Genomic DNA, 25108 nt, shown 5'->3' with positions numbered 1-25108 from the left:
CTAAACTCATTTTTATTGCCAAATTTCTATGGAGGTAGATTTGTGTCTTAATTATTAAATCAAAAAAAAGATTGCTTCAATCAAAAAATATATTTTCAATAAAAAAAAAATCATTTCAATCAAAGAAAAAAAGTGTTTGAAGAAGATGGATAGAAGTGAAGTTTTTTTGTTTGAAGCAACTTTTTTCATTGAAGTAGTGTTTTTTGTGTTTGGGCCATATTATGGGTAGGACATTTGTGTCTTTATCATTTAATCAAAAAAGAAGTTGCATTTTTTTGAGTCTCAAATATTTTTTTGCACTTTTTTTCTTTGAAATTATTTTTTTTGATTGAAGCAATCTTTTTTTGATTGAATTAATTAAGACACAAATCTACCTCCATAAATGTATCTTTGTTTAATGATGAAACTGTGGGATCTTTATAGTTCTCATTTACACTGTGGTGAACTCTGCTTCAGATGGGTTGGACTCTGTGTATGTATGCGTGTGTGTGTATGTGTGTGTGCGTGCGTGCATGGGTGTGTGTGTGTGTGTGCGCGGCAGCAGGATGTCGGCTCCAGCTGACGCAGGCTCACCTCTGCACAATAAGAAAAGGAGCAGGAGCAGGAGGAGGAGGACACTGAGGAGCTCAGAACAAGCAGCAGACTCCCAGCAGCCGAGGGAAGAGGAACGTCCAGGGAAGCAGGTAAAACTCATCTGAACAGCTTCACTGCAATGTTACAACTGCTTAGGATTGTACAAGGAGTCTGAAGGTCTTAGATAGTCTTATGTTACTTTTTTCTTCTTTTTTTTAATCTTACTGCTGTGCACTTGACTATTTTTCATGAAAATGTCTAGCAGGATACGTTCTTAGAAAAATATGGATTTTAAAGGTTGTTTAACAGTTTATGGCTCACAAGCTTAAGATTAAAGTTTTATAGGTTTGTAAATTTATTGCAGAAGTTGCAAATTTGAGAGAAATGTCCTTGTACCCAATGTACCCAGTGGAAAATAAAATGTCCATTTAACATTAGAGAAATATAAAGCACAATAATTAAAAATGAAACAATTTAGATATAACTTTAAGTGAATAATCACAAAAATAAATAAAAACTATTGCAAACATCACTGTATGGTGAGGATAGTGGAGCCTCCCATCTGCGCGTTCAGCTGCAGCTTGCATTCAACGATTAGAAAAAAGTTGGGTTTTTCCTTCAAGTCCAAAAGGAGACTAGTTGTCACCTGTCAGCTGTTTTTTGTTATTATGATGAGATTATTAACATGCATGCATCAGTGCATTACTGAGGAAACAGTTCACCACGGAGCACTGAGTTGCATGACAAACCTTAATCTCCATTCACACCATAGTGCATTGTATATTCAGCTGGGTGGTCTACTATGTCCTTTCACACATTCAAACATCCCATGTAAAGCTGTGACACAGTCAAGTGGTCCCCTCAGGACGTTCAATTACAGTTTTAATGTTTGTAGGTGAGGTCTCCTTGACAACAGTTTAATGTTTTTTCAGTGTTGGAGAACAGCTGACACTCAGCTGTTCATGATGGTTGGACAAAATTCTCTTCCTGTTAGGAAACTGACAAGAGCGGAATCAGAAATATCATTAAAGTCTGTGTGGATCTCCGTCAGGACTTCTGCTGTAGTTGTGAGCTGAACATCTGGTTCTGTTAGTTCCACTGTGCACTGTTTGTTAAACATGGAAACACAACTGATGAAAACCCCTGTATTTGACTGTAATCTCTGCTGTGAGGAAAAGGACTTGGGGCTGAAGCTTTTTGGACCACGACTGAACAGTTACACAGGTTTCTGGGAGTTTAGGGACTTCTCTGGCTCCGGTGTAACATGTCAAGGCTCACCACCGTCACATCTGGAACATTTGTAGTCAGGAGGGTTGTGGTTGGAGTCACTTCTTGAGCGACTTAGATTGTGATCATTAGGCATAATGTTTATGTAATCGATAAAGGCATCTGTTCTTAGAACTGCATATTATTCTACTGCCACACTGTGGCCTCACTGCACTCTTCTTTTTTAGTTTCCACCACTTCATCTTCTGCTCTGTCTTTCTCCTCTTCATATTCTTCAGCACCAGAATCACCCTACACACCACCATCTGTTGTCTGGTTACACTCTCTTACCACTACTTTAGATTACTTCGTCTACAAAAGATGTACTCAACCTGTGTGCTCCTACTTCCAGTCTTATTGTGACCCAGTGTTCCTGTCTCTTCTCAACCAAAGTATTCACAACAGCCATCTCCATCCTTTTTGCAAAGTCCACCACCATCTGTCCCTCTGCGTTCCTGTCCTGGACACCAAACCTGCCCATCACTTCCTCATCACCTCTGTTGCCTGTACCGACATGTCCATTGAAGGCTGCTCCAATCACCACTCTCTCTCCTCTGGGGATACTCTACATCACTTCATCTGACTCACTCCAGAACTTCTCCTTCTCTTCCAACTCCGATTTCACCTGTGGGGCGTACTTGAGTTGTAAAAAAAAATCAGGAGGGATGGTGGATTTTATCATATGGGGACAGATAATTTGTGCTGATTACAAATAATATATTACAAATAATAGCACTGACCAAAACACCTGCAGAAATACTGCAGGAATGACATAGCAGCAGTTAAATGCAGCCTTCTGTAAGCTTTAAATATCCACTGGGCTTACATCAAATACATCAAAACACAACAATAAAAAACTGTTTTCTGAACTTATCAATATGACTCTGTCCTTCACAGGATAAGTACAATGGATCACAAGTCTTAACAAGAATCTTAACAAGAATAGTCGTCTTATTTCTAGTTAAAATGTCTCATTTTAGTAAAAAAAGAAAACTCATTACACTTAAAACAAGACTCATCACTGGAAAAAACAACAATTTTCACCTGTTTCAAGTAGATTTTCACTTGAAAAAGAAGAAAGATTTTTTTGCTTGTAATAAGAAGATAAATCTTGTCCCACTGGCAGATTTTCCTACTTATTTCAAGCAAAAATCTACTTGAAACAGGTGAGAATTGTCAAATAAGTTATTTTTCTGGTGATGACTCTAAATGTTGAAATAGCAGTAAAACCACCTTCATTGATGAAATGACATAAGGGATGGAAAGGGGGGATGGCAGTTTTACAGGGGGGATGATTTTGACCGTTTTTATTTCAGGGGGGGATGCCATCCCCCCTCATCCCCCCTCAACTCCAGTACTGGGCATAACCACTGACAACATTAAACAACACACTTTGAAATTCCAGATTTAAGCTCATCACTTTATCAGACACTCTTTTCACCTCCAGAACATTCCTAACAACCTCCTATTTTGAGATAACTCCTACTCCATTCCTCTTCCCATCAGCAACCTAACCTCCTGCCCTTGCTTCCATCTGGTCTCCTACACCCACCTTCCTCCTCTGCATCACCTCAACCAACTCTAGCTTTTCCTGTCATCGTCCCCACATTCAGAGTCCTTACTCTCAGTCTTAGATTCCTGGCTTTCCTCTTCTCTCTCTGCCTATCCACATGCCTTCCTCCTCTCCTCCTCCCTTCGACCAACGGTAGCCCACTTTCCATCAGCCCCCTGCAGCTTAACAGTGCTGGTGGCAGTCGTAGCTAACCAGGGCTACAACCCATCCTATGTAAATCAGATTGACTTGCATTATTGTTTTTTTGGCATAGGTTTTATATCAGAAGCCCTTCCCGACACAACCCTCTGCATTTATCCAGGCCGGGGACCGGCACCAGGAAGACGCTGGCTAGTTGTAGTCCTTTATGGACAAAGTGCTAAACAACATTTATTTATAGGCTAAGAAAGGTGGAGTTTAAAAGAAATATAGCATTTTTTTATCCGGAGTCACTGGTTGGTATGGTGATTCCCAGATTTCCAAACGTTGGCTTAAAGCTCCCCTCTGTTGAGCAGAGACATAGACAACGCCAACATAAAAGAGAAGAAACATTGTTTTAGTCAGAACTATCAATCTGTGATGTAGAAAAACAAACTCCGGAGGAGGCTGGTGTATGTTGGACTGAGTCCAGCTCTGTGGTCTGTTCTCAAGTGAGAGCTTTGTTCTACGGGGATCCATGCGACAAAAGGAAAAACATAAATTATATGACTAGCAGGCATTTCCTACGACGAATAAAAACCTTACACTTAACGTGTGTTTGGATGTAGATCTATACTCTATGTTAGACTGACTCACATTTCAAGTGTGTCTAAACTGGCTGAAGTTACGAGATGAAGTGCATGAAAATCAATTCATACAGGAAAATATTTTCATACAAATCTTCCACTTTCATATGTGAGACCTCTTTCTGAAAAAAAAAGTTGAGTTGACGTGTTACAGTAGTGAAAGAAAAAGGAATCAGTGTGGTACTTGTAAATAGTCTAAGATATAATATGTTAATATTCACGTGAACTAGACTGAAAAATCTAAATTGCAAACTCAAATAATTGTGTAAATGTATCACAGCAGAAGTTTAAAGTGACAGAAAATCAAAAGTACAAAAAAAAAATCAAATGAAGTACAAAAGAAAACTACGGGAGAGTATTAGGGCCAGGCAGGAGAAAAATAAAAATAATAATTTAGAGGAGGAAGATTTTTTTTTCATTATGCACTTCGAGAAAAAAGTCAAAATGTCGAGAAAAAAGTCAAAATGTCCAGATTAATGTTGAAGTACAAATTCAAGAATAAAGTCAAAATGTATTTCAACTTTATTCTCAAAATGTCGACTTTATTCACGAAATTTCGACTTTATTCTTGAAATTGTATTTCAACATTAATCTCGACAATTCGACTTTTTTCTCGAAGTGCACAATAAAAAAAATCTTCCCCAAAATCTTCTCAAATATTTTTTCCCCTGCATGGCCCTAATACTCTTCCGTAGTAAGCAGTTTCAGTCATCTCAAAGCTGTTTTACTTAGTCCAAAAAGCTACAGTTCTTCTTTCTAATGAAAACTGATGGAGGACATGTAAGAGAGAGTAAAACAACAAGCAGGTTTGATCCAGCATTAGCTCGGTCTGTAAGAAATGAAACCAAGAGGTTGAAGTTAGACCAACAGTTCAAGATCTTCAGTGATGTTTATCAGAAATGTTCCCAGCAGTGAGTGTGTGAGTGTTTCCCCCAACTGCAGCACTATGAGTGAGGATGAAGACACTCGCTGGCTGGAGTGGGTCACCAAACAGTTTGAGACCATCGCCGGAGAAGATAAAGAGATCGACCTTGATGAGTTTAAAACTGCTCTCAAAGTCAAAGAGGTGAGAAAGGATCAAAGCTTTTATTTGGGAAATTGAGTCGACTTCCGGGCAAAGAGACAATGTCCTCAGTGATGGATGTGAAAGATCACTACTAAAGTCTAAACTAAAGTCATGTCAAGGCCTTTTTTTCCAATAGAAAACAGGTTCAATATATTTAAGTACAGTCTACTTTAGTCCATTTATACTCAAAAAGAACCAAATTCAAGACTTAAGTTGAAATTCAAAATTCTTATAATGTCAAAGCATGCTAGATGGTGAACCTAAGAGATTGGGTGTTTTATAAGGTCTTTAATTCCTAATGTGAGGGGAAGCTATCTGTGATATAACTGTAAAGTAATAAAACAATGACGCAACTGTACAGTGATGAAACAATGATGTAACATAAACAATGAAAGAATGATGTAGGGATAATTACGTAACTGTACAGTGAGTGGTGAGATATACAAGTTCAATATTTGGAATTTGCCATTCAAAAATAAAACCAGGCCAAATAAATTGTAATTGTAAATTTGGCAAACGTGGGCTTTGGTCCCTAAACTAAGCCCTGCAACAGACTGCTCACCTGTACAGGTGTAGCACTGCCCGTCACCGATAATGAGCTGGGATAGACCCCGTCACCCAGTACAGGATTAAGCGGTTATACACTGCAAAAACTCAAAATCTTAACAAGAATATTTGTCTTATTTCTAGTTAAAATGTCTCATTTTTAGTCAAAAAAATCTCATTACACTTAAAACAAGACTCATCACTGGAAAAAAACAACAATTTTCACCTGTTTCAAGTAGATTTTCACTTAAAATAAGTAGAAAAATCTGCCAGTGGAACAAGATTTCTTTGCTTGTAATGAGAAGATAAATCTTGTCACACTGGCAGATTTTTCTACTTATTGAAAATTTACTTGAAACAGGTGGAAATTGTCAAATAACAAGTTATTTTTCTGGTAATGACTTGTTTTAAGTGTAATGAGATTTTTTGAATACAATTAAGACATTTTAACTAGAAATAAGACAAATATTCCTGGTAAGATAAGAGTTTTTGCAGTGTAGGAGATGAATGGATGGATGGATGGGTCCCTAACGTCAGCCTCTAAAAACCAACACGTGTAGTTTGTGTTATTGTGGGGTGAGTTTTCACTCATCCAACACCCACCATTTGGCCACTACATTATTTCAGGCAGTAACTATGTGCATTTGTCTTTATAAATCCTTCAAGAGGTAAAAGCCCAAAGGTGTGCACCCCTTCAGTTCCTTAGACCCCGTCCACACGTAGCCGGGTATTTTTAAAAACGAATATTTCCCCCCTCCGTTTATAAAAAAATTTGCATCCACACGTAACCGAAGATCTGCGTTTTCGACCACATTCATAAGCATTCTAACCTGTAGATCATCTGCGGCTCCCGGGGAAGCTCCGCGGGCTCCGCCGCTCCGGGGGCTCGGCGGGGCTCGGCGGGGCTCCGCGGAGGTTCAGCCTCCGCGGCTCCGCGGAGCCCCCTGTGTCGGTGTAACGCAGTAAGCGGCCGGTCAAGAGCAGAGACCATTTATTTAATAAATGGCTTGGAGAACAGATGCTGGATCATCTGTATTTCTATACTAAACAAAAGTTGCATGTCAGAGCAGATTTGTTGTTGTTTTGGAGCATAATGTGACGTTCGAAAACGCAAAACTCCGGTTGTGTGTGTCTACACGCATCTACATAAACGGAGTTTTCAAAAATCTTCACTTTGCCCGGAGTTTTTTTAAACCTTCGTTTATTTGCGTTTTCGTGTGGATGACAGGTCAAAACGTAGGAAAATATCTCCGGTTTAGCAGATATCCGCAGATATCCGGCTACGTGTGGACGGGGTCTTAGTCCCCAGAACACCCAGAGATCCTAGAACTATTTGTCCTAGATGTGCCTACAAGTATGAAGATGAATGATATATTCACGTATGAACTAGATCCAGGCTGAAATGGATCTTGTGTCAGTACGCAGGGGAACGTATACTGAAATGTTTCCTGTCTGCTTTGTGTCAGTTGTTGATCTAAGATCATTTTAATTAACTACGCAAATTAAATCTTCAATGAGAATCATTTTTGTTGTCCGCAGTCCTTTTTTGCAGAGCGTTTCTTCACTCTGTTTGACTCAGATGGCAGTGGATCTATCAGTCTGGATGAGTTGTTCAAAGCGCTGGACCTGGTCATCCATGGCAACGAGGCCGACAAGCTCCGCTTCCTTTTCAAGGTCTACGATGTGGACGGTCCGTTCACACGCACACAAACATTTCAAGGGACACTTTGGAAATACAATCAACTTTTTTAATAAACCTCAAAACGTGGGTTAAAGGAGAGCAGAAATACCATGAAAGTGTTAAACGCCTAAATTCAGGATGTCTTATTAAAGAGAAATCAGAGTTAGTTGATCAGTCATTGATTATGCTGCTGCATCTGGGGTTAAACTGACCATCTAAGTTTGACTTAGTCAAATGACAATATATATGCACAGTCCCACTGGTTCATCTCACCCCACCTCCTCTACACAAGAGTCACAGCTTTTTTCAAATTTTCTCTTTAAAAAGTACATCTGATATCATATGTCCTCAACCTGCTTCATGTACCTACAAATATTGATAACAAAGTCATCCTTTTGTTCTGAACTCTGTTAGAGTCAGATTCACCAGACACTCCACCCCACAACTACATTGTGTTTTTTTAAAGAGCATCTCTCCCCGGGTATTTCTGCTGATAGGCAGCGGCTCCATCGATCCAGACGAGCTGAGAACAGTTTTGAAGTCGTGTATGCATGAGAGCGCCATCACTCTGCCGGAGGAGAAACTGGACGACTTAACGCTGGCGCTGTTCGAGTCGGCTGATAAAGATAACAGCGGCTCCATCACCTTTGAGGAGCTCAAAGCCGAGCTGGAGAGCTTCCCGGAAGTGATGGAGAACCTCACCATCAGGTGATTGCACACCAGCCGCCATCTTCTGTCTACACAGTTTTGTCCAGTGAGCAACAGGAGTGTCCTTTTCTAAAATGTATTAAATTGACCAACACTGAAATAGTCAGGAGTACTATTTTTGCACAACTATGATTAAGAGAACAGTAAGAGATCAATTTATAGACCACTTTGATTTGCCAAATATTCCTTCAAGCATGAATAAAGTAGTATTTGAAATTAAGGGAAATTGCATTTGAACACTTTTAAACCCGCAGTCATTCCATTGTTACGTGTATAAACCTGCAGAAGCCGGTTTTCTCTGCCCGTCTTCTTCTCCTCCACAGTGCTGCCAACTGGTTGAAGCCTCCTGATGTGGATAAAAAGAAGCATCAGGCTCCTCGGTACCTCACCAGGGCTTACTGGCAGAACAACAGCCGGAAGCTGCTGTTCTTGTGTGCATACGGCATCGTCAACCTGCTGCTCTTCATCCTAGCCTTGCTGCAGCACAGCTACGGCGGCGGCTGCTTCATGGTGGCCAAAGCCTGTGGCCAGTGTCTCAACTTCAACTGCACCTTTGTCATGGTACGACCGCAGAGATCTTTCACCTCCACGCTTTTGAGAACTGTAGGTACTGGTTACTTTTACAAGAAACTATTTTACGCTCACCAGAAGCCCAAACCACCTCAGCGTCCTGATATGGAGGAGCATCCACTCCTTGTCGGACCAGATTGGTCAAAATGGTTTGATGTTGGAATAAATGTTTGTTCTTTATTTGAGGCGTCTATTGTAGCGGCTAGAAAGGCTTTAGAAGGTGATGTATGTAGATGAGAAGAGAAGTCTGGAATAAATCAAGGTCTTTTGGGAAGTTTAGTAGTTGTGTTTTCTATGGAGAAAATATCTCAGCTTGAACTTTGGTTAATCTGTATACATTTGCAACGAATAAAAAAAATAATCGAGACAGTGAAGGTACAAGAAAAATCCAAAAAGCCTAATATGACCTCTATTGATAACACATTCTGAAGCCTCAGCGTTTCCACTCTATGTCCATAAAAACCATTTAAGATGTTAAACTTTCAGCTTATATTGTAAATAACAGTTACAGTAAAACCAATTTTCCTTTTTTGTCCAAATGTTTGTTGTCTTTTTGACATTTGCCCTCATATTATCAATATTTAAAATAAATAAAAATCTCTGTTTTGTCTCAAAAATGATGACGATTATCATGTCATAGTCTGGAAAGTAAATAGTATGCATGAACTCTGATGCAGTTTCTTTCTGATATAAATACATATAACAAAGAAATAAATGAAATGCATAATGATTTCATAATGTCCTCTCATGCATCGATTCATTTTCATGTATTATTATTATTATTTAACATTTAGTTGTGGTTTGAATGGGTAGCGTCCAGCAGAGGGCAGCACACACCTGCTGATCACGAGTTACAGCTGAAGAAGTGATGATTTGTGGCGTTAAAACACATCCCCAGATGTGCCTTCAATTAACTCACATGTTGTCAGTTAACTTACAGTTAACTAACAGTTAACATCATCATCTGGCCTTCCCCACATTATTTAAGAAGAGTACTTTTTGTGTATGTAAACTTTTGACCTCAAAGAAAGTAATATAAAATTATCTAAGAAATTCTCTCTCTCATTATTATTATGGCCTTTAGCAAAAGTAAATAATATTAGTAATCCTGGCTGTTTAGTCTGATTTAACTTCAGACAGGGAGACAAAACATTTTATGGCTTTTTGCACAGTGTATGTAAACTTCTGGTTTCAACCAGGAATCTGATAGCCGGCCATGTGTGTGTGTTTGTGTTCAGGTGCTGATGCTGCGCCGGTGTTTAACGTGGCTGAGGACCACGTGGTTGGCGAAGGTCTTACCTCTGGACCAGAACATCCTGCTGCACCAGATTGTTGGTTACGCCATCTTCTGCTTCACACTGGTGCACACCACTGCACACGTGCTCAACTTTGGTAAGGCAAGCTTATTTCTACAGCACAATCCAACAACAAGGTGATTCAAAGTGCTTTACAGAGACATTAAAACATCACATAAATAAAAAGAAAGCATGATTTTTTTAAATGTAAACAAAAAGAGAGAGAAAAAAAGAACAATAGATCAAATCAGTTGTTAAAATCTAATCAAGTATTGAAGTGCTTTAACTCATTCTCAGGCTCTTGAAGCTGATGTTCCAGGTCAGGTCTCAGTGTGTTGGACCTGCTGCACTGATTGGTCCTGTGTGTTTCAGCTCAGCTGTCCAAGCAGAGCCAGTTCAGTCTCTGGGAGTACCTGCTGACCACACGGCCGGGGATCGGTTGGGTGAAAGGGACAGCGTCACTGACCGGACTGGCCCTCCAGCTGTTCATCTGTCTCATGGTTCTCTGTTCCTGCACATTCGTACGACGCAGCGGACACTTTGAGGTAAGGATCCAGGAAATTCAGAATGTGCATATCTGTATGTGAGACATCCTCATCATTGCTGTTCCTCACATCTTTTTATCATGTTACAGCATTAATCCAATACCCTGAACATACTTGAGTTCAGTATCCGGAGTGCAGAGACTTTGGTATAAGCATTGCAACTCTTCCTTCTTTTAATCTTTGCTACATATGGGGTTTGGAGTCTGAATAATGTTCCTGCATCCATAAAATGCCCAGTGCTTAATTCCCAGGAGTCATGACTTGTCTTTATCTGTGCACTAAGCGTTACCATTTTATGTCTCATATTCTCAATGACTATTCAAATGCTAGAAAGCTCAGACAGCTGCTCCCATACAGCTTCCAAACAACGTTTCTGTTGTCATACCATGTTTCATGCAGTGATACACTGGTGTTGCATTTCTTGCAGGTGTTCTACTGGTCTCACCTGTCTTATGTGGTGGTCTTGACCCTGCTTATAATTCACTGTGCAAACTTCTGGAAGTGGTTCGTGGTTCCAGGTCTGATCTTCCTGCTGGAGAAGGTTGTAGGAATTGCAGCGTCTCGTATGGGAGGTCTTTTCATTGTGGAAGTGAACGTGCTGCCATCCAAGGTGCTCGGCTGCAGCAAAGCAACACACATCACAAATGTTACACTCTGTTTTGTACACCATCAGTCAGAGAAGGGACGTGCAGTTTCAAATCTTGTTTTTTTGGCGCACAGACCCAAAGTTAAACTATCTTTTGTGATACGTGCTATCACCTGGCAGGTAACTCAGCTGTGGTTTGAATTCTAATATCCAATAAAAACAGCCTGTCATCCTCCAGAAAAGGTGCCATAAGTGCCATAAAAGTTAGTGTGTTGTTTAATTTGCAGGTGACTCATCTGGTGATCCGACGTCCTCAGTTTTTCCAGTTTAAACCTGGAGATTACATCTACATCAACATCCCAGTAATAGCCAAGTATGAGTGGCACCCGTTTACCATCAGCAGCGCTCCGGAGCAATCAGGTACAGCTACAACTGTAGACAGCTGAACTTGTTTCTGGATTTATGGTAAAGGAGAAGAACCTGCAGAGCTCTGATGACCCAGAACCTCTGTTGAATCAGAGAGCTGTTTATTACAGCTGTAGTTTGTATCTCACTGACACTTTTTTCTTCTTGTTACTACTATTACAGTTTTTCTCTATTGCTTAAACACATTTCACGATACTGCCCTCACTTTTCACAAAACTCTAAACACAAAACACTTTTCTAAAGCTACGTACACTAAACCTCACAGTTTCTTTTCAAAACCAACCCATCACACCAAAACAGTTGCTCATATGCTCAAAAACCAACCCATCACACCAAAACAGCTGTTCATATGCTCAAAAACCAACCCATCACACCAAAACAGATGCTCACATGCTCAAAAGCAAACCCATCACACCAAAACAGTTGCTCATATGCTCAAAAGCAAACTCTGACACCAAAATACCACTCAAGGCTTGCAGAAATGTAAACACTACTGAACATCATTAACCACATTACCAAAAAAATTGAAAACACAATTTTCACAGTGTGAGACTGTTCTTTTTACAGTTTCACAACTGCCAGGATGCATTTGAGCAACCCTTATTTATTCTCAAATATGTTTTGGGCATTAACTATAGATTTGTGCATTTCATGGGAATAGTTACATAATGCAGAAAATGCAGTAATATCACAACTCAATGCAAAAATGAGTACTGTAAACTCCATAGAGGATCCATTACACACAATAGATACAGTAAAGTAACAATTGAGAACACAATGTTCAGGGTGCGATTTCTTTTATTACAGTACGTTTGAAAATTGACACAGTATGTTGTATGTTGACACCGAAATCATGGGGCGTCATCACGTCGGGCTGGGTCGGGCCACAGGACCTCATCAACGTCACAGGCAATATTGTCCATAGCCAAACAACGTGGGAAGAATGCCCTGGCATGCCGCACCCAGCCTTGGAACACCTCCACAGCCACATCATCACAGGCCAGGTCCATAGCCCTGAGAAGGTTCTCTCTGGTGTAAGGTTAGCGGTCATAGACCTTCCACCGCCATGATGAGAAGAACTCCTCTATTGGGTTTAGGAACGGAGAGTAGGGTGGCAGACACACATCCTTCTCCTCTCCCTCCTTGGCCTGCTCCTCTTTGGACTGCTTCTTGTCCTCTTTGGCCCACTCCTCGGCCCGCTCCTCTCCCTCCTCGACCTGCTCCTCTCCCTCCTCGACCTGCTCCTCTCCCTCCTCGACCTGCTCCTCTCCCTCCTCGACCTGCTCCTCTCCCTCCTCGACCTGCTCCTCTCCCTCCTCGACCTGCTCCTCTCCCTCCTCGACCTGCTCCTCTCCCTCCTCGACCTGCTCCTCTCCCTCCTCGACCTGCTCCTCTCCCTCCTCGGCCTGCTCCTCTCCCTCCTCGGCCTGCTCCTCTCCCTCCTCGACCTGCTCCTCTCCCTCCTCTGACACGAACTCCTCTTCTTCTGTCTTGATCATCCATTTTTGTTTTTGAGCCTTCAGCTAACTGCACTGACTTATATAGGTGTGGTCACATCATTTGCAATAGGTGTTTTCAATTATGAGTAGTTGTGTTTACTGATTGAAACCAGGTATGTTCATTGTGTTCAAGTTTTGCTGATTGTGGGTAGCATTTTGCATCACATGAGCTTCACAATGCATATTGGAGCAGAGTTATATGCAAAATGTGTTTTAGCACGGTAAAATGTGTTTAGAGTTTTGAGAAAAAGGGCATGGGTTTTGTGAACAGTGTCTACAGGTGAATTGTGTTTGTGGTTGTGGCAAAAGGGGGGTAGTTTTACTAAATGTGTTTAGGCAACTGGTCATTTGGTTTAGAGTACTGGGTTTTGTGTTTTGGCAATAGAGAAAAACTGTATTATTATTACTTTGGCAAAGTAGTAGTAATATTTAATAATAATCATGATAATGATAATGATACAGTAAGTCCAATCTCTGGTAGTTTTTAAAAATATTTTGATGGATGGGCTGGGAAAAAAAAGATCCTCTCAGCGAGATTGACATCAGCAAAAATCTTTCATAACTGAAAGATGTATTTAAAATGTATTGTTTAACTTGTAAGGGGTAGATTTTTTTTTTAATTTTTGGTTGGTTATGAGCAGTAGAAATCTTCATATCCAAAAGAAGATGATTTTAGGGGTTATTCCTACACTGTGTGACGGGATCCTGAAAGTTTGTACACTGCAAAAACTCAAAATCTTACCAGGAATATTTGTCTTATTTCTAGTTAAAATGTCTAATTTTTAGTCAAAGAATCTCATTACACTTAAAACAAGAGTCATTAACAGAAAAAATAACTTGTTATTTGACAATTTTCACCTGTTTCAAGTACATTTTCACTTGAAATAAGTAGAAAAATTTGCCAGTGGGACAAGATTTATCTTATCATTACAAGCAAAAAAATCTTGTTCTACTTATTTTAAGTGAAAATCTACTTGAAACAGGTGAAAATTGTTGTTTTTTGAGTCTTGTTTTAAGTGTAATGAGATTTTTTTTTTACTGAAAATTAGACATTCTAACTAGAAATAAGACAAATATTCTTGTTAAGATTTTGAGTTTTTGCAGTCTATGCAGGGCTTCAAAGAAACATACTCAGAACAAGAACAATTTCCCACTCTCTGTAGCCTGACTGCTGTGACCTCTGATATGCAGACACCCTGTGGCTTCATGTGCGCTCGATGGGTCAGTGGACCAATCGGCTGTATGAGTATTTCACTCATCCAGAGAACCAAACAGTTTGTCCCAAGAGACTGGCCACCAGCCTGAGGAAGCGCAGACAGCAGGGGAAGGCCCAGGTAGAAAAACATACGTCACTCTGAGTGTGTGCTACTGGATCTTCTTTGAAAAGTCTCAAAGCTTTTTATAATCTTCTCAGCAGGACGATTTGTTTAGCTCTGCAGACTCCAACAGAGCCGTGGCATCCAACAAGGACGATGCCATTGAGCTGACAATGTTCCGTCAGAGCAGCTCACAGACATCAGAGCTGGCCCCTGCAGATGACCCGGAGCCTGCAGAGGGAGGAGAGTGTTTTCCACACACAGAGGTTAGACGCAGAGCTGTGGTCTTCAGTAAACACCCCCATCTCTGTTGCATCTGCCCTTAGAAAGACCCGTTACTGAATATTTGCATGTCCTTTCAAGCATTGGTTCCCATCTTCTGACTCAAGGCAACAATGTGCTAGATTTATCTGCTTAAACTTTTCCAACATCTTCACTGGCTCTGAGATCACTAATTGCTTCTGAAGATGTAAAAAAATGGTCCTTCCTGATCTGATCCAGTCTCCCAAATGCCAGAATCTTAGTCATTACCAAAAAAAAAAAAACAATTTTCACCTGTTTCAAGTAAATTTTCACTTGAAATAAGTAGAAAAATCTGCCAGTGGGACCAGATTTATCTTCTCATTACAAGCAAAAAAATCTTGTTCCACTGGCAGATTTTTCTACTTATTTTAAGTGAAAATCTACTTGAAACAGGTGAAAATTGTTGTTTTTTTCCAGTGATGAGTCTTGTTTTAAGTGTAATGAGATTTTTTTGACTAAAAATGAGACATTTTAACTAGAAATAAGACAAATATTCTTGTTGAGATTTTGAGTTTTTGCAGTGTACTGGCATCCAGGGAAAATGTTTGTGATGGTCACAGAACAGTTAACAAAGTAGTCATCAAATACCCAGCTAGATGGACCTGTGTGAGGCTAAAATAATTGTAGTAGTTTGTTTAATAGTCTACTATCATTTAGTACAAAGTGGTTGTCAGTCTTAGAAACTATTTCCATGCAAATCTATTAATTAACTTTTCTGTGACTTTAAAGATCTCACAAGCATAGTTTCAAGAGAAAAAGAATAGTTAATCAATTAAAATCAATGTGGCAGGTCTGAAGCTTTTGTGATTTTAATCATTTTTGGACCAAGTGGAGCTGTGTGGCTCAGAGGAAGACGACGCACTAGTTTTTTGCTAGGTAGGGATTTTTAAATAAAGTTGTCCAAACAGTGCACATTTTAATACATGCATGATTATGTGCTTTTTCTTTTCCTCGCAGATTTCTGTCACGTTTGGTGAGAACCACAGGTTCTGCAACATCAAGGTAAAGAACTTACGAAGTCTTGAAGGAGAGTCCAGTAACAACCCGGTTGCTCATTCACCTCCCTCTCCAACGTGTCCGGCCTCCACCCTCCTCTGAATGGAAGAGCGTGGCTGAGGATACACGCAACTGTTGGACATGTGTTGGGAATTGAACAATTTACTGCAGATGGTTCTGAGTGTGGATGTTTGTTGTTTCAGTGTTACGTTGATGGACCGTATGGGACTTCAACACGGCAGATCTTCGCGTCTGAACACGCGGTCCTGATTGGAGCAGGAATTGGGATCACTCCTTTTGCTTCCATTTTGCAAAGCATCATGTACCGGTGAGAAACTGAGGTCCAGGTCTCGTCCCATCCATTAGTGCACCGCTGTCCCAGGTGTATTTCAGTTCAGGAGCTGACATGTAGACTTCTTGCCAACATTTTCAGTGTCTTCCAGTGGCAGGTTAGGGAAGTCACGTGAAAAATGAAGTATCCTCTCTTTCATCAACCTTTTTTTGAATTCGGAGAAATCATTGAGAGCAAGCCCTCATTTACAATGATGCCGAAGGTACAACAACCATATAAAGAGAATAATACAATAAAAATAAAAGTGAAAAATTAAAAACTATTACAAACATGGGTAAAATGGTCAGCAATTAAGGATTTGAATTGACCAAGCTGCACAAACGTTTCCAACTTCAATGCATGTTGCAAAATGTTCCAACTGTGAGCCGTGCAGTAGCTAAATGCAGTTTTTCCCAATTCAGTCCGTGGACATGACACTTCCAGCATGAGAAAATTAGAGGATTGGGTTGAGTATCTACCATTATGCCACCTCAGTGAGGAGCTAAGGTAATGAGGAAGCCTTCCAATTAGGGCTTTATAAACAAAGAGAAACCAATGCCTATCACGTCTGACAGAAAGGGGAGTCCACCCAAGTTTTTCATAGAAGATGCAATGATGAGTAGAATAACCGTCACCAGTGATGAATCTTAGAGCTGAGTGATAACAGCATCAAGTGATTTTAGGGTGGAAGCAGATGCGTGTTGACTTTTCACTTCCAACATTTTAAGTTTCATTACATAATGAAAACCATCTGGTACACACCTCTTCTTTGAAATAGCTGCATAAAACCTTACACCATGCCAGGAACCTCTAACCTACATCTCTGACTCGGCAGGTCTCAGTCAGCATGTTAAATGTTAGTTCATGACAACGAATGTGGTTTGCTTGGCAGGCTTTCCAGGAGAAGGTATTCTTTCTTTTTCTGCTGCATATCTTAATGTGGTTCGCAGGGGAACAGAGCAGAGCATCCTCCGACCTCCCTCTCTCAACAACTCTTCTTTCTTTCATTGAGATGTTTCCAAGCATGACAAGTAACCTCTTTAGTGAATCCTGGGTCTGCCCTAGATCTGCCTTGGGGCTTCCTGTTTATCCGTATATATCAGTATCTCACTAAAGGTGCTACATTAATGACTACTGACCTCAAGTCTTGTTACCTCTGGACATTACCTGCAGCCATTTGTAACTGAGCCTCGTTATAAGCAGTACTTGAGTTGTAAAAAAAAAATAAAAATCAGGGGGGATGGTGGATTTTATCATATGGGGACAGATAATTTGTGCTGAATACAAATAATGCAATATATTACAAATAATAGCACTGACCAAAACACCTGCAGAAATACTGGAGGAATGACATAGCAGCAGTTAAATGCAGCCTTCTGTAAGCTTTAAATATCCACTGGGCTTACATCAAATACATCAAAACACAAAAACTTTCTGAACTTATCAATATGACTCTGTCCTTCACAGGATAAGTAAAATGGATCACTGCAAAAACTCAAAATCTTAACAAGAATAGTCGTCTTATTTCTAGTTAAAATGTCTCATTTTAGTAATTAAATCTCATTACACTTAAAACAAGACTAATCACTGGAAAAAACAACAATTTTCACCTGTTTGAAGTAGATTTTCACTTGAAATGAGTAGAAAAATCTGCCAGTGGAACAAGTTTTTTTTGCTTGTAATGAGAAGATAAATCTTGTCCCACTGGCAGATTTTCCTACTTATTTCAAGTGAAAATTTACTTGAAACAGGTGAAAATTGTCAAATAAGTTATTTTTCTGGTGATGACTCTAAATGTTGAAATAGCAGTAAAACCACATTCATTGATGAAATGACATAAGGGATGGAAAGGGGGGATGGCAGTTTTACAGGGGGGATGATTTTGACCGTTTTTATTTCAGGGGGGGATGCCATCCCCCCTCATCCCCCCTCAACTCCAGTACTGGGTATAAGTCCTGGTCAACTGTTATCTGTGCAAATTACTGAGACAATTTTAGCTGAAAAAAATCTCAGAAATCAGTCAATAGTTTTGATCACAGCTGGGACAAATTTGTAACTATTTTATACTGCTAATATCAGACTTTTCTTAGAACTTGAGAACTCAATTTCCAAAATATATGTTTATATGTGAATAAAGTCGCTCAGTGTATCTCCTGATATATTTATGTTTCAAACAGATTCTTGCCCATTTTGAGAAAATAAATCCTGGAATGAGTTGTGAAACGTATCTCACTGTAAGCCCAGTGTTTGTTTGTCTCAGGTATCGTATGAGGAAGCAGAACTGTCCCAGCTGTAACTACTCCTGGTGTGAAAACATTAAAGACAGCAACATGTACCTGCGCAAAGTAAGTGATGCATCACTGTTCTGCAAGTGTAACTATCTGTCATGTCCTTCTGCACCTCATTTGATACACAAGCAACCAAACACGAGTTTGTATTTGCACTTCAGGTCGACTTCATCTGGATCAACAGAGACCAGAGGTCTTTTGAATGGTTTGTTAGTTTGCTGACCAAATTGGAGCTGGACCAGGCTGACGAGGAACCAGAGGGTGAGAAAAAGATGTGTAAAACAGAGGCAAGTCCTTTAAGGGGATAGTCTGGAGAAATGAATCCAAATAGAAACTCTACACTGCAAAAACTCAAAATCTTAACAAGAATATTTGTCTTATTTCTAGTTAAAATGTCAAAAAAAATCTCATTACACTTAAAACAAGACTCATTACTGGAAAAAACAACAATTTTCACCTGTTTCAAGTAGATTTTGCCTTAAAATAAGATTGTTTTGCTTGTAATGAGAAGATAAATCTTGTCCCACTGGCAGGTTTTTCTACGTATTTCAAGTGAAAATTTACTTAAAACAGGTGAAAATTGTCAAATAAGTTATTTTTCTGGTGGTGACTCTTGTTTTAAGTGTAATGATATTTTTTGACTAAAAATGAGACATTTTAACTAGAAATAAGACAAATATACCTGGTAAGATTTTGAGTTTTTGCAGTGTATAAAATTTAGAAGCCTAAAAAAAAACACTGAGTTATGTTTAACCTCTCAAAAATGTTAAAAGTATGTTGTTTTATATCCATTAGGGTTAGGGTTAACTGATGTGTTGAATTTCATGCTGAAGTTCAGTTTTCATCCAGCTTCTGGATTACAGGTCGCTTCCTGGAGATGCACATGTACATGACATCAGCTCTCGGTAAGAATGACATGAAGGCGATCGGGCTGCAGATGGCACTCGACCTTTTGGCCAAGAAAGAGAAGAGAGACTCCATCACGGGCCTGAGGACCAGAACCCAGCCAGGACGACCCCAGTGGGGGAAGGTGAGGTGCTGTTCACAACTTTTGTTTTCCACATGTCCACAGAGCCAAAGATGAATCTGTCAAACCTGAGACAACATGAGGTGCAACCTGCAGACCTGCTGTAATTGTCCATTTGTTAAGCTATATGTCCCAGAATGCAGTAGGATGATGGGTACTTAGTGCTGCAGGTGGGGGTTTTTATCGGCAGGAAAAGTACTTATTCTGTCAGACCGTGTAGATTCTACACAGATGTTCTAAACTGTAGAACATCTGTAGGCAAACAAGAACACAGGAACTTTGCTCTGCAGGCAGCAGGAAGCTGCACCAGTCCACCAGTTCCTGCTCAGGGTTCAAGCAAACAGACGTCTCCCCTAAGGATTATATATTTAGTTTTCTTCAGCTATTATGACCTTCAAAGAAGACATAACAGACTAAATTTAGCTCGTCTGCCTGCTGTGAGTTTCCAGCGTGGCAGTAATGTCATTCCATCCATATCTGTTTCATTTTCAGTACTCACACCTCTGAATAATGTGTGTGTGTGTGTGTGTGTGTGCGTGTGTGTGTGCGTGTGTCTGTGTGTGTGTGTCAGGTGTTTCAGAAGCTGTCACAAGAGAAGAAAGGAAAAGTCCACGTGTTTTATTGCGGTGCTCCTGCTCTGGCTAAAGTCATCAAAGCCCAGTGTGAACGCTTCAGTTTCAACTTCTACAAAGAGAACTTCTGAGGACTGAGTCACACCTGCAGCTGCTGCTTCACTGTGTGTGTGTGTGTGTGTGTGTGTGTGTGTGTGTGTGTGTGTGTGTGTGTGTGTGTGTGTGTGTGTGTGTGTGTGTGTGTGTGTGTGTGTGTGTGTGTGTGTGTGTGTGTGTGTGTGTGTGTGTGTGTGTGTGTGTGTGTGTGTGTGTGTGTGTGTGTGTGTGTGTGTGTGTGTGTGTGTGTGCGCACGCACGCGTGTATGTGTGTGTGTGTGAGATCCCTCAGTGTTAGACTTATATAGGAAATTCAGCCTTTGTTGTATCTTTCTTTGTCTTTTTGGAAGCAGAAGTGAACATCTTTAGGGTCAGAGAGAATCTGTGATCAGGGAATTTTTGAAGGAATCACAGAAAATACTTATGGGATGGGTCGAGAACAAATACATTTAACGTCCCTACATCTTTTTTTGTTCTTTTTGAATGGTTAAGGTTGTGTTGTACAAAACAGGGCTGGTTAGCGCACACTTAAACTAAACAGGCACATGAAATAAACCTTTTATTTACTTCTTTTTTTAACAGGAATAACGTGTCACACTTTTCACAGATATTTACAAAAAAAAATGCTCTAACACTGGCATGTCAGTCCAACTGGACCAACAGCAGTCTGACCAGCACTGATCCAGCTGTACCCTCCTATGTGATTTCTTGCTTATGTTGTTCTCTCAGATGTAAGTCGCTTTGGATAAAAGCGTCTGCTAAATGACGGTGGTGGTGGTGAAAATTCAGAAAAGCAAGTTCATAGGCTACTTTCTATACTTTCTTCTATGTTAAGCTAAACTATATAAAAGCCAAGTTGGCCAGATACTGGTCCAGCTTTCTTTCTGCAGTGCATGCTGGGAGTGCGTTGATGAGTTCGACAGGGAGAGTGGAAGAGTTGTTTCTAACTTTTTCTTCATGTTCTGTTTTATAATACTCCTTATTTACACCGATTCTTCTGAGTTTTTGTTTTGTTTGCGGGGTTGGTGTCTTTAGGGGCACCGCCCCTCTCTTTGAGGATTCGGATTCAGTCTGATCCATAAATCCCGGTTGACAGTTCTCCTGGCTGTTGGTGATATTGTTGGTCACGTCAACTTGATTTATGCTTCGAGAATGAATAAGGAGGTGGTGATTTTTTTTTGGAAGAGGGGCGTTCTGTGATCCGTTGATTGTCAGCGGGGTGACTATTGCGACAGAGCACCTACAGGTGTCACCACTTGCGGTGCCTTCCAACAGGTTGTCATTTCAGGTGTCCTGCTATTTATTTCTAATGACTTACTGGAGAAGGAGCTCCACCGTTTTGGGAAGTTCACCAGTGGTTTAAAAATTGTGGGTTCGGGGTGTAACACGATAAACTAAAGCATGGTCAGTCTTTTAGGAGGCAGGTGTTAATGTATGTGAACTCTGACACACAGACGCTGGAAGTGTCTTTAAGAGGTAAATGTGAAGGGGGATCTTATATGGTTTACGCAAGCACTGGGAACATGAAATGTTTGGAGTGTGGGGATGTTGGGCATAAACGGGCTGCTTGTCCACACAAACATAAGGAGGCAGGTTGATATGAATCTAAACGCGGAAGCAAAGTCGGTGCTCCTTGGACTGCGGATGAAGGCGAGTCTCCCCCGTCACCTGTCTCTGATGAGGGGAGCAGAGGTCACAATGTGCTGCTTGTGAGGGATGGCACTGAGGAAACTGGAATCATGTTCTACAAGAGTCCTCAAACTGTGGCCATCTTGACCCAGAAATGGAGCAGACAGCTGATCCTAACTTTGTCACTGCTGAGGCAGCAGAGCTGCCCGCAGGTGAGGGTGCGGCGGCTCAGGGTGAAGCCGGAGCTGCTCAGGGTGAAGATGTGGAATATGACAGCGGCTCGGCCAGCGTTTCCATCGCTGAGTTACAAACATCCAGTGGTGACTTGTACACTCTGGAAGAAATCAATGCTTTCCTTGATTAAACTTTTGGAAAACCTGTTAAAATTCTTGATTATTTTCACGATGCGGAAAAGGTTTTGGGATGCTTGATGAGAAGAAACTGTTCCGTTTGAAGAAGCACATGACAAGACTGTTATTAGCAAATAAAGGAAGATTTTTTTAAGACAGTTATGGTGCACTGGGTCTTTCCTCTCCTTTTCACCTCTATGCATACAGTAATAGCAGGGTGGGGTCATCAATGATGGGAGGGGTCCACTTAAAAGGATAGTTACTTTGGAGATGTTCATTCAGAAGAAGCTTGATATGTTTTTGCAAGAGACACACACGGATCATGACAATGAGGTAGAGTGGGGTATGAGGGGTTGGGGTTTTTTTTCACCGGATCTGGATGCTGACATCATTTCCACTACTGAGTTAGTCCCTGGGTCCTGGGGCCTCATTTATAAAAGAGTGCGTAGGATTCATACTAAAAGTGCACGTGCGCCCAAAAGCCGAAAATGGCGTGCGCACAAAAAAATCTGGATTTCTAAAACCGTGTGCTTGCACGCAATGTTCGCTTTATAAATCACGGTCCAGCTGGAAGGTTGCACACCTGAATTCGACTCATATCCCGCCCTCTACACGCCCACTTTTTACCATTAATGGGCAATGCAAACTACATGATACCTGTATTTGCATATAAATGAGCCTGCTGAGCATGTGCAGCGGCTTCCTGCAGCCTGTTTCTGCTGCACGTCAGGATGAATGAGAGGTGTCGAGCCAGGCAACCGTGCCACTAAATTTCACGGAGACTGAGATTGAGAAGTTGTGGATGAGGTGGAGGCCAGGAAAACAACATTATTTGGTGGTCACAGTAAAAGTATAAATAGTATATAAATAAATGCCGTGAGTGCCACGGACAGATGGTGCAGAAAAAAAAAGAAGTGGTGTGATTTGAAGGTGGAGGCCAAGAGGTACGGAGCCCCTAAAGGGACACAGATTTTTTTTAATATATATAATGAGTTTTACGTGCGCGCGTGAAACCTTTAAGGCTGATTTATGGTTCTGCATTACACCAACGCAGAGCTTACGGCGTAGGTGCGCGTCGTCGCGTACCCTACGGCGTACGCTCTGAGAGAGAGAGAGAGAGAGAGAGAGAGAGAGAGAGAGAGATCAGCTCCAAAATAACATATTGCAACTTCGCAAATACAAAAGTAACATTTGCCCCTCATTTCCTCTTATCATAATGAAAAAATGTCCCAAACCATGAACGAATACCTCAGCTAACCATAACATTCTAACCTGAAACATTTAAACAGTTTGTGTGTAGTTTCAGAAACAGAACAGAGAATGGCAGAAAGAATATATGGTTTAAGAATAATAGATGTCACAAGTAAAAGAATAACTGAGAGAATAAAAGATATCAGAGAGAGGAGGGAAAAAAGAATTGGAGGACTGAGGTAAACTGGTGTTTTGACAAATATGCGAGTAATAGGATTGAGTAATCTCACCATCTCAAATGAAGTCCCACTCAAAATCCTTGAGTCTCCTCAGCAGAGTGGATACATGGGGGTTGACTGTTGTTGTCTTTTTGTTTGCGACTTTGCCTGTTTTCTTTGACAAGACTTTGCCTCGTCCTGCCTTGGTGCCTCTTTCAGGGTTTATTCCAATGAAGCGCCTAAAAAATGATAGTGTTTCTTCAGAACAATGTGTAAAAATCAAGTTGTGGAACTCACTCAGATTAACAAAACATTAAAAGGCAGCAAATATATACATGTATATGTGGTGCTGAAAATATAAGAAAAATACAGGATTAACTTAAAAGAATCTAACCTCTGGATGAACTCGAGGGTACATGCTGCCTCTTCTTGGTACTGCAGATTAAAGGTGTAGGAGGTGGAAAATAATGCAGCAAGCCTGTCAAGAAGGTGGGCTGAATCCCCTCACATATTACGTGGCCCTCAAGGCTGACCATCCAACGCTGAACACAGCTTTCACCTGAAACTTAGAAGAATTTTCCTTTGAATGAAAGTATATTCTGTTCATCCGTATCTAAAGTCCTCAGAATCAGACAAACAGTTAACCCCTCCAACAGTCAATCCCTCCCATTTCAACTACCCCAATAACAATAGTAGCACAGTAACATGGAGAGATGAGAAGTTTTACCCGTTACAGAATAATTATTGCATCTTGTTGGATTTGCAGCAGAAAGAAACACAGCTCATACAACCATGGTACAGTTGGAGGTGCTTTTGGTTTCCTGGCTTCCGCACAGAGACAGCAATAGGTGTCACACCATGTGAAGATTCCACCTTCACAAACAGATTTCTCCAATTGTGTTTGTTTCTCTAAACATGTATTGTTGTTTTTTTCAGATAATATTCATCAATCATTCAAACACGCTTGTCTGTTTCATCATTTTGGATTTTGGATTCAGAAAGTATACCATGTAAACCTATACATACAACTGTTTGCTGTTTCTTTCAATGGTGTAATTTTTCATTCTTTTGAAAATAAATTCTTATGTCCAGACAAAAAACAGCAATGCATTCCTATAATAAAGGAGTTCAGAATATCTATTTACAAGAGTATTGCATTATGCTTTAATAGAGTTTTTTTGCCTGGTATGGTGATTGTCCTCTCAATGTCAGCTTTAGTGGCAGAATCCTAGGACAAAGAAAGTGAAACAAAAAGTGTAAGTTACTCTTAAAAAATGAGTCATTATATGGCATGACATATGTATATATAAAAAGGAAACTTACATCTGCAAGAAGGATCAGATCCGTGGTGTTCTCTGAGAAGTGAGCCATCAGAAGCTGGATGGCACGAGTTGACAGCTCGGAATCTTCACCCAGAGAGAGAACTTCCTTGACTCCTGCATTGGTGGGTTTAGTCTTGAAGAATTCCATAATGGCTCTACCGCACTCCTCCATGGCAAGCTCAAGTGTACGTACTACAGGGATATCAGTGAGAAGCTCAAAGTGAGAGTAGAGCCCTTTCTGAGTGAATAGGTATGGCCACTTGGTTTTTAAATCCTCAATTGTTGGTGCTGGTAGAACATTTATGTGGCACCGCTGCAGATAGAAAGTTGTTTCCATTAGCTGCTTTATCGCTGCTCTGGCAGCCCCATTT

The 25108-nt window shown here is 40.6% G+C and overlaps 1 protein-coding gene across 1 annotated transcript; it reads left to right on the top strand.

Moving 5' to 3' along the window:
- Window positions 1–5122: 5122 nt before the first annotated feature.
- Window positions 5123–22349, top strand: nox5 (NADPH oxidase, EF-hand calcium binding domain 5). The gene is made up of 16 exons (XM_061722584.1): window positions 5123–5242; window positions 7328–7478; window positions 7967–8177; window positions 8501–8738; window positions 9986–10139; window positions 10415–10587; window positions 11015–11197; window positions 11461–11593; window positions 14290–14432; window positions 14513–14680; window positions 15675–15719; window positions 15917–16041; window positions 18305–18389; window positions 18494–18593; window positions 19196–19362; window positions 19931–22349. The coding sequence occupies exons 1-16, from the start codon at window positions 5123–5125 to the stop codon at window positions 20060–20062; spliced, it is 2328 nt and encodes a 775-aa protein (XP_061578568.1). The 3' UTR covers window positions 20063–22349.
- The last annotated feature ends 2759 nt before the right edge of the window (window positions 22350–25108 follow it).

This window comes from Cololabis saira, chromosome 5, assembly GCF_033807715.1.
Source record: "Cololabis saira isolate AMF1-May2022 chromosome 5, fColSai1.1, whole genome shotgun sequence".
In the NCBI taxonomy this organism is placed as follows: Eukaryota; Metazoa; Chordata; class Actinopteri; order Beloniformes; family Belonidae; genus Cololabis; species Cololabis saira.
Note: the sequence above shows the minus strand (reverse complement) of the source record. Positions and strands in the feature narration are given on the sequence as shown.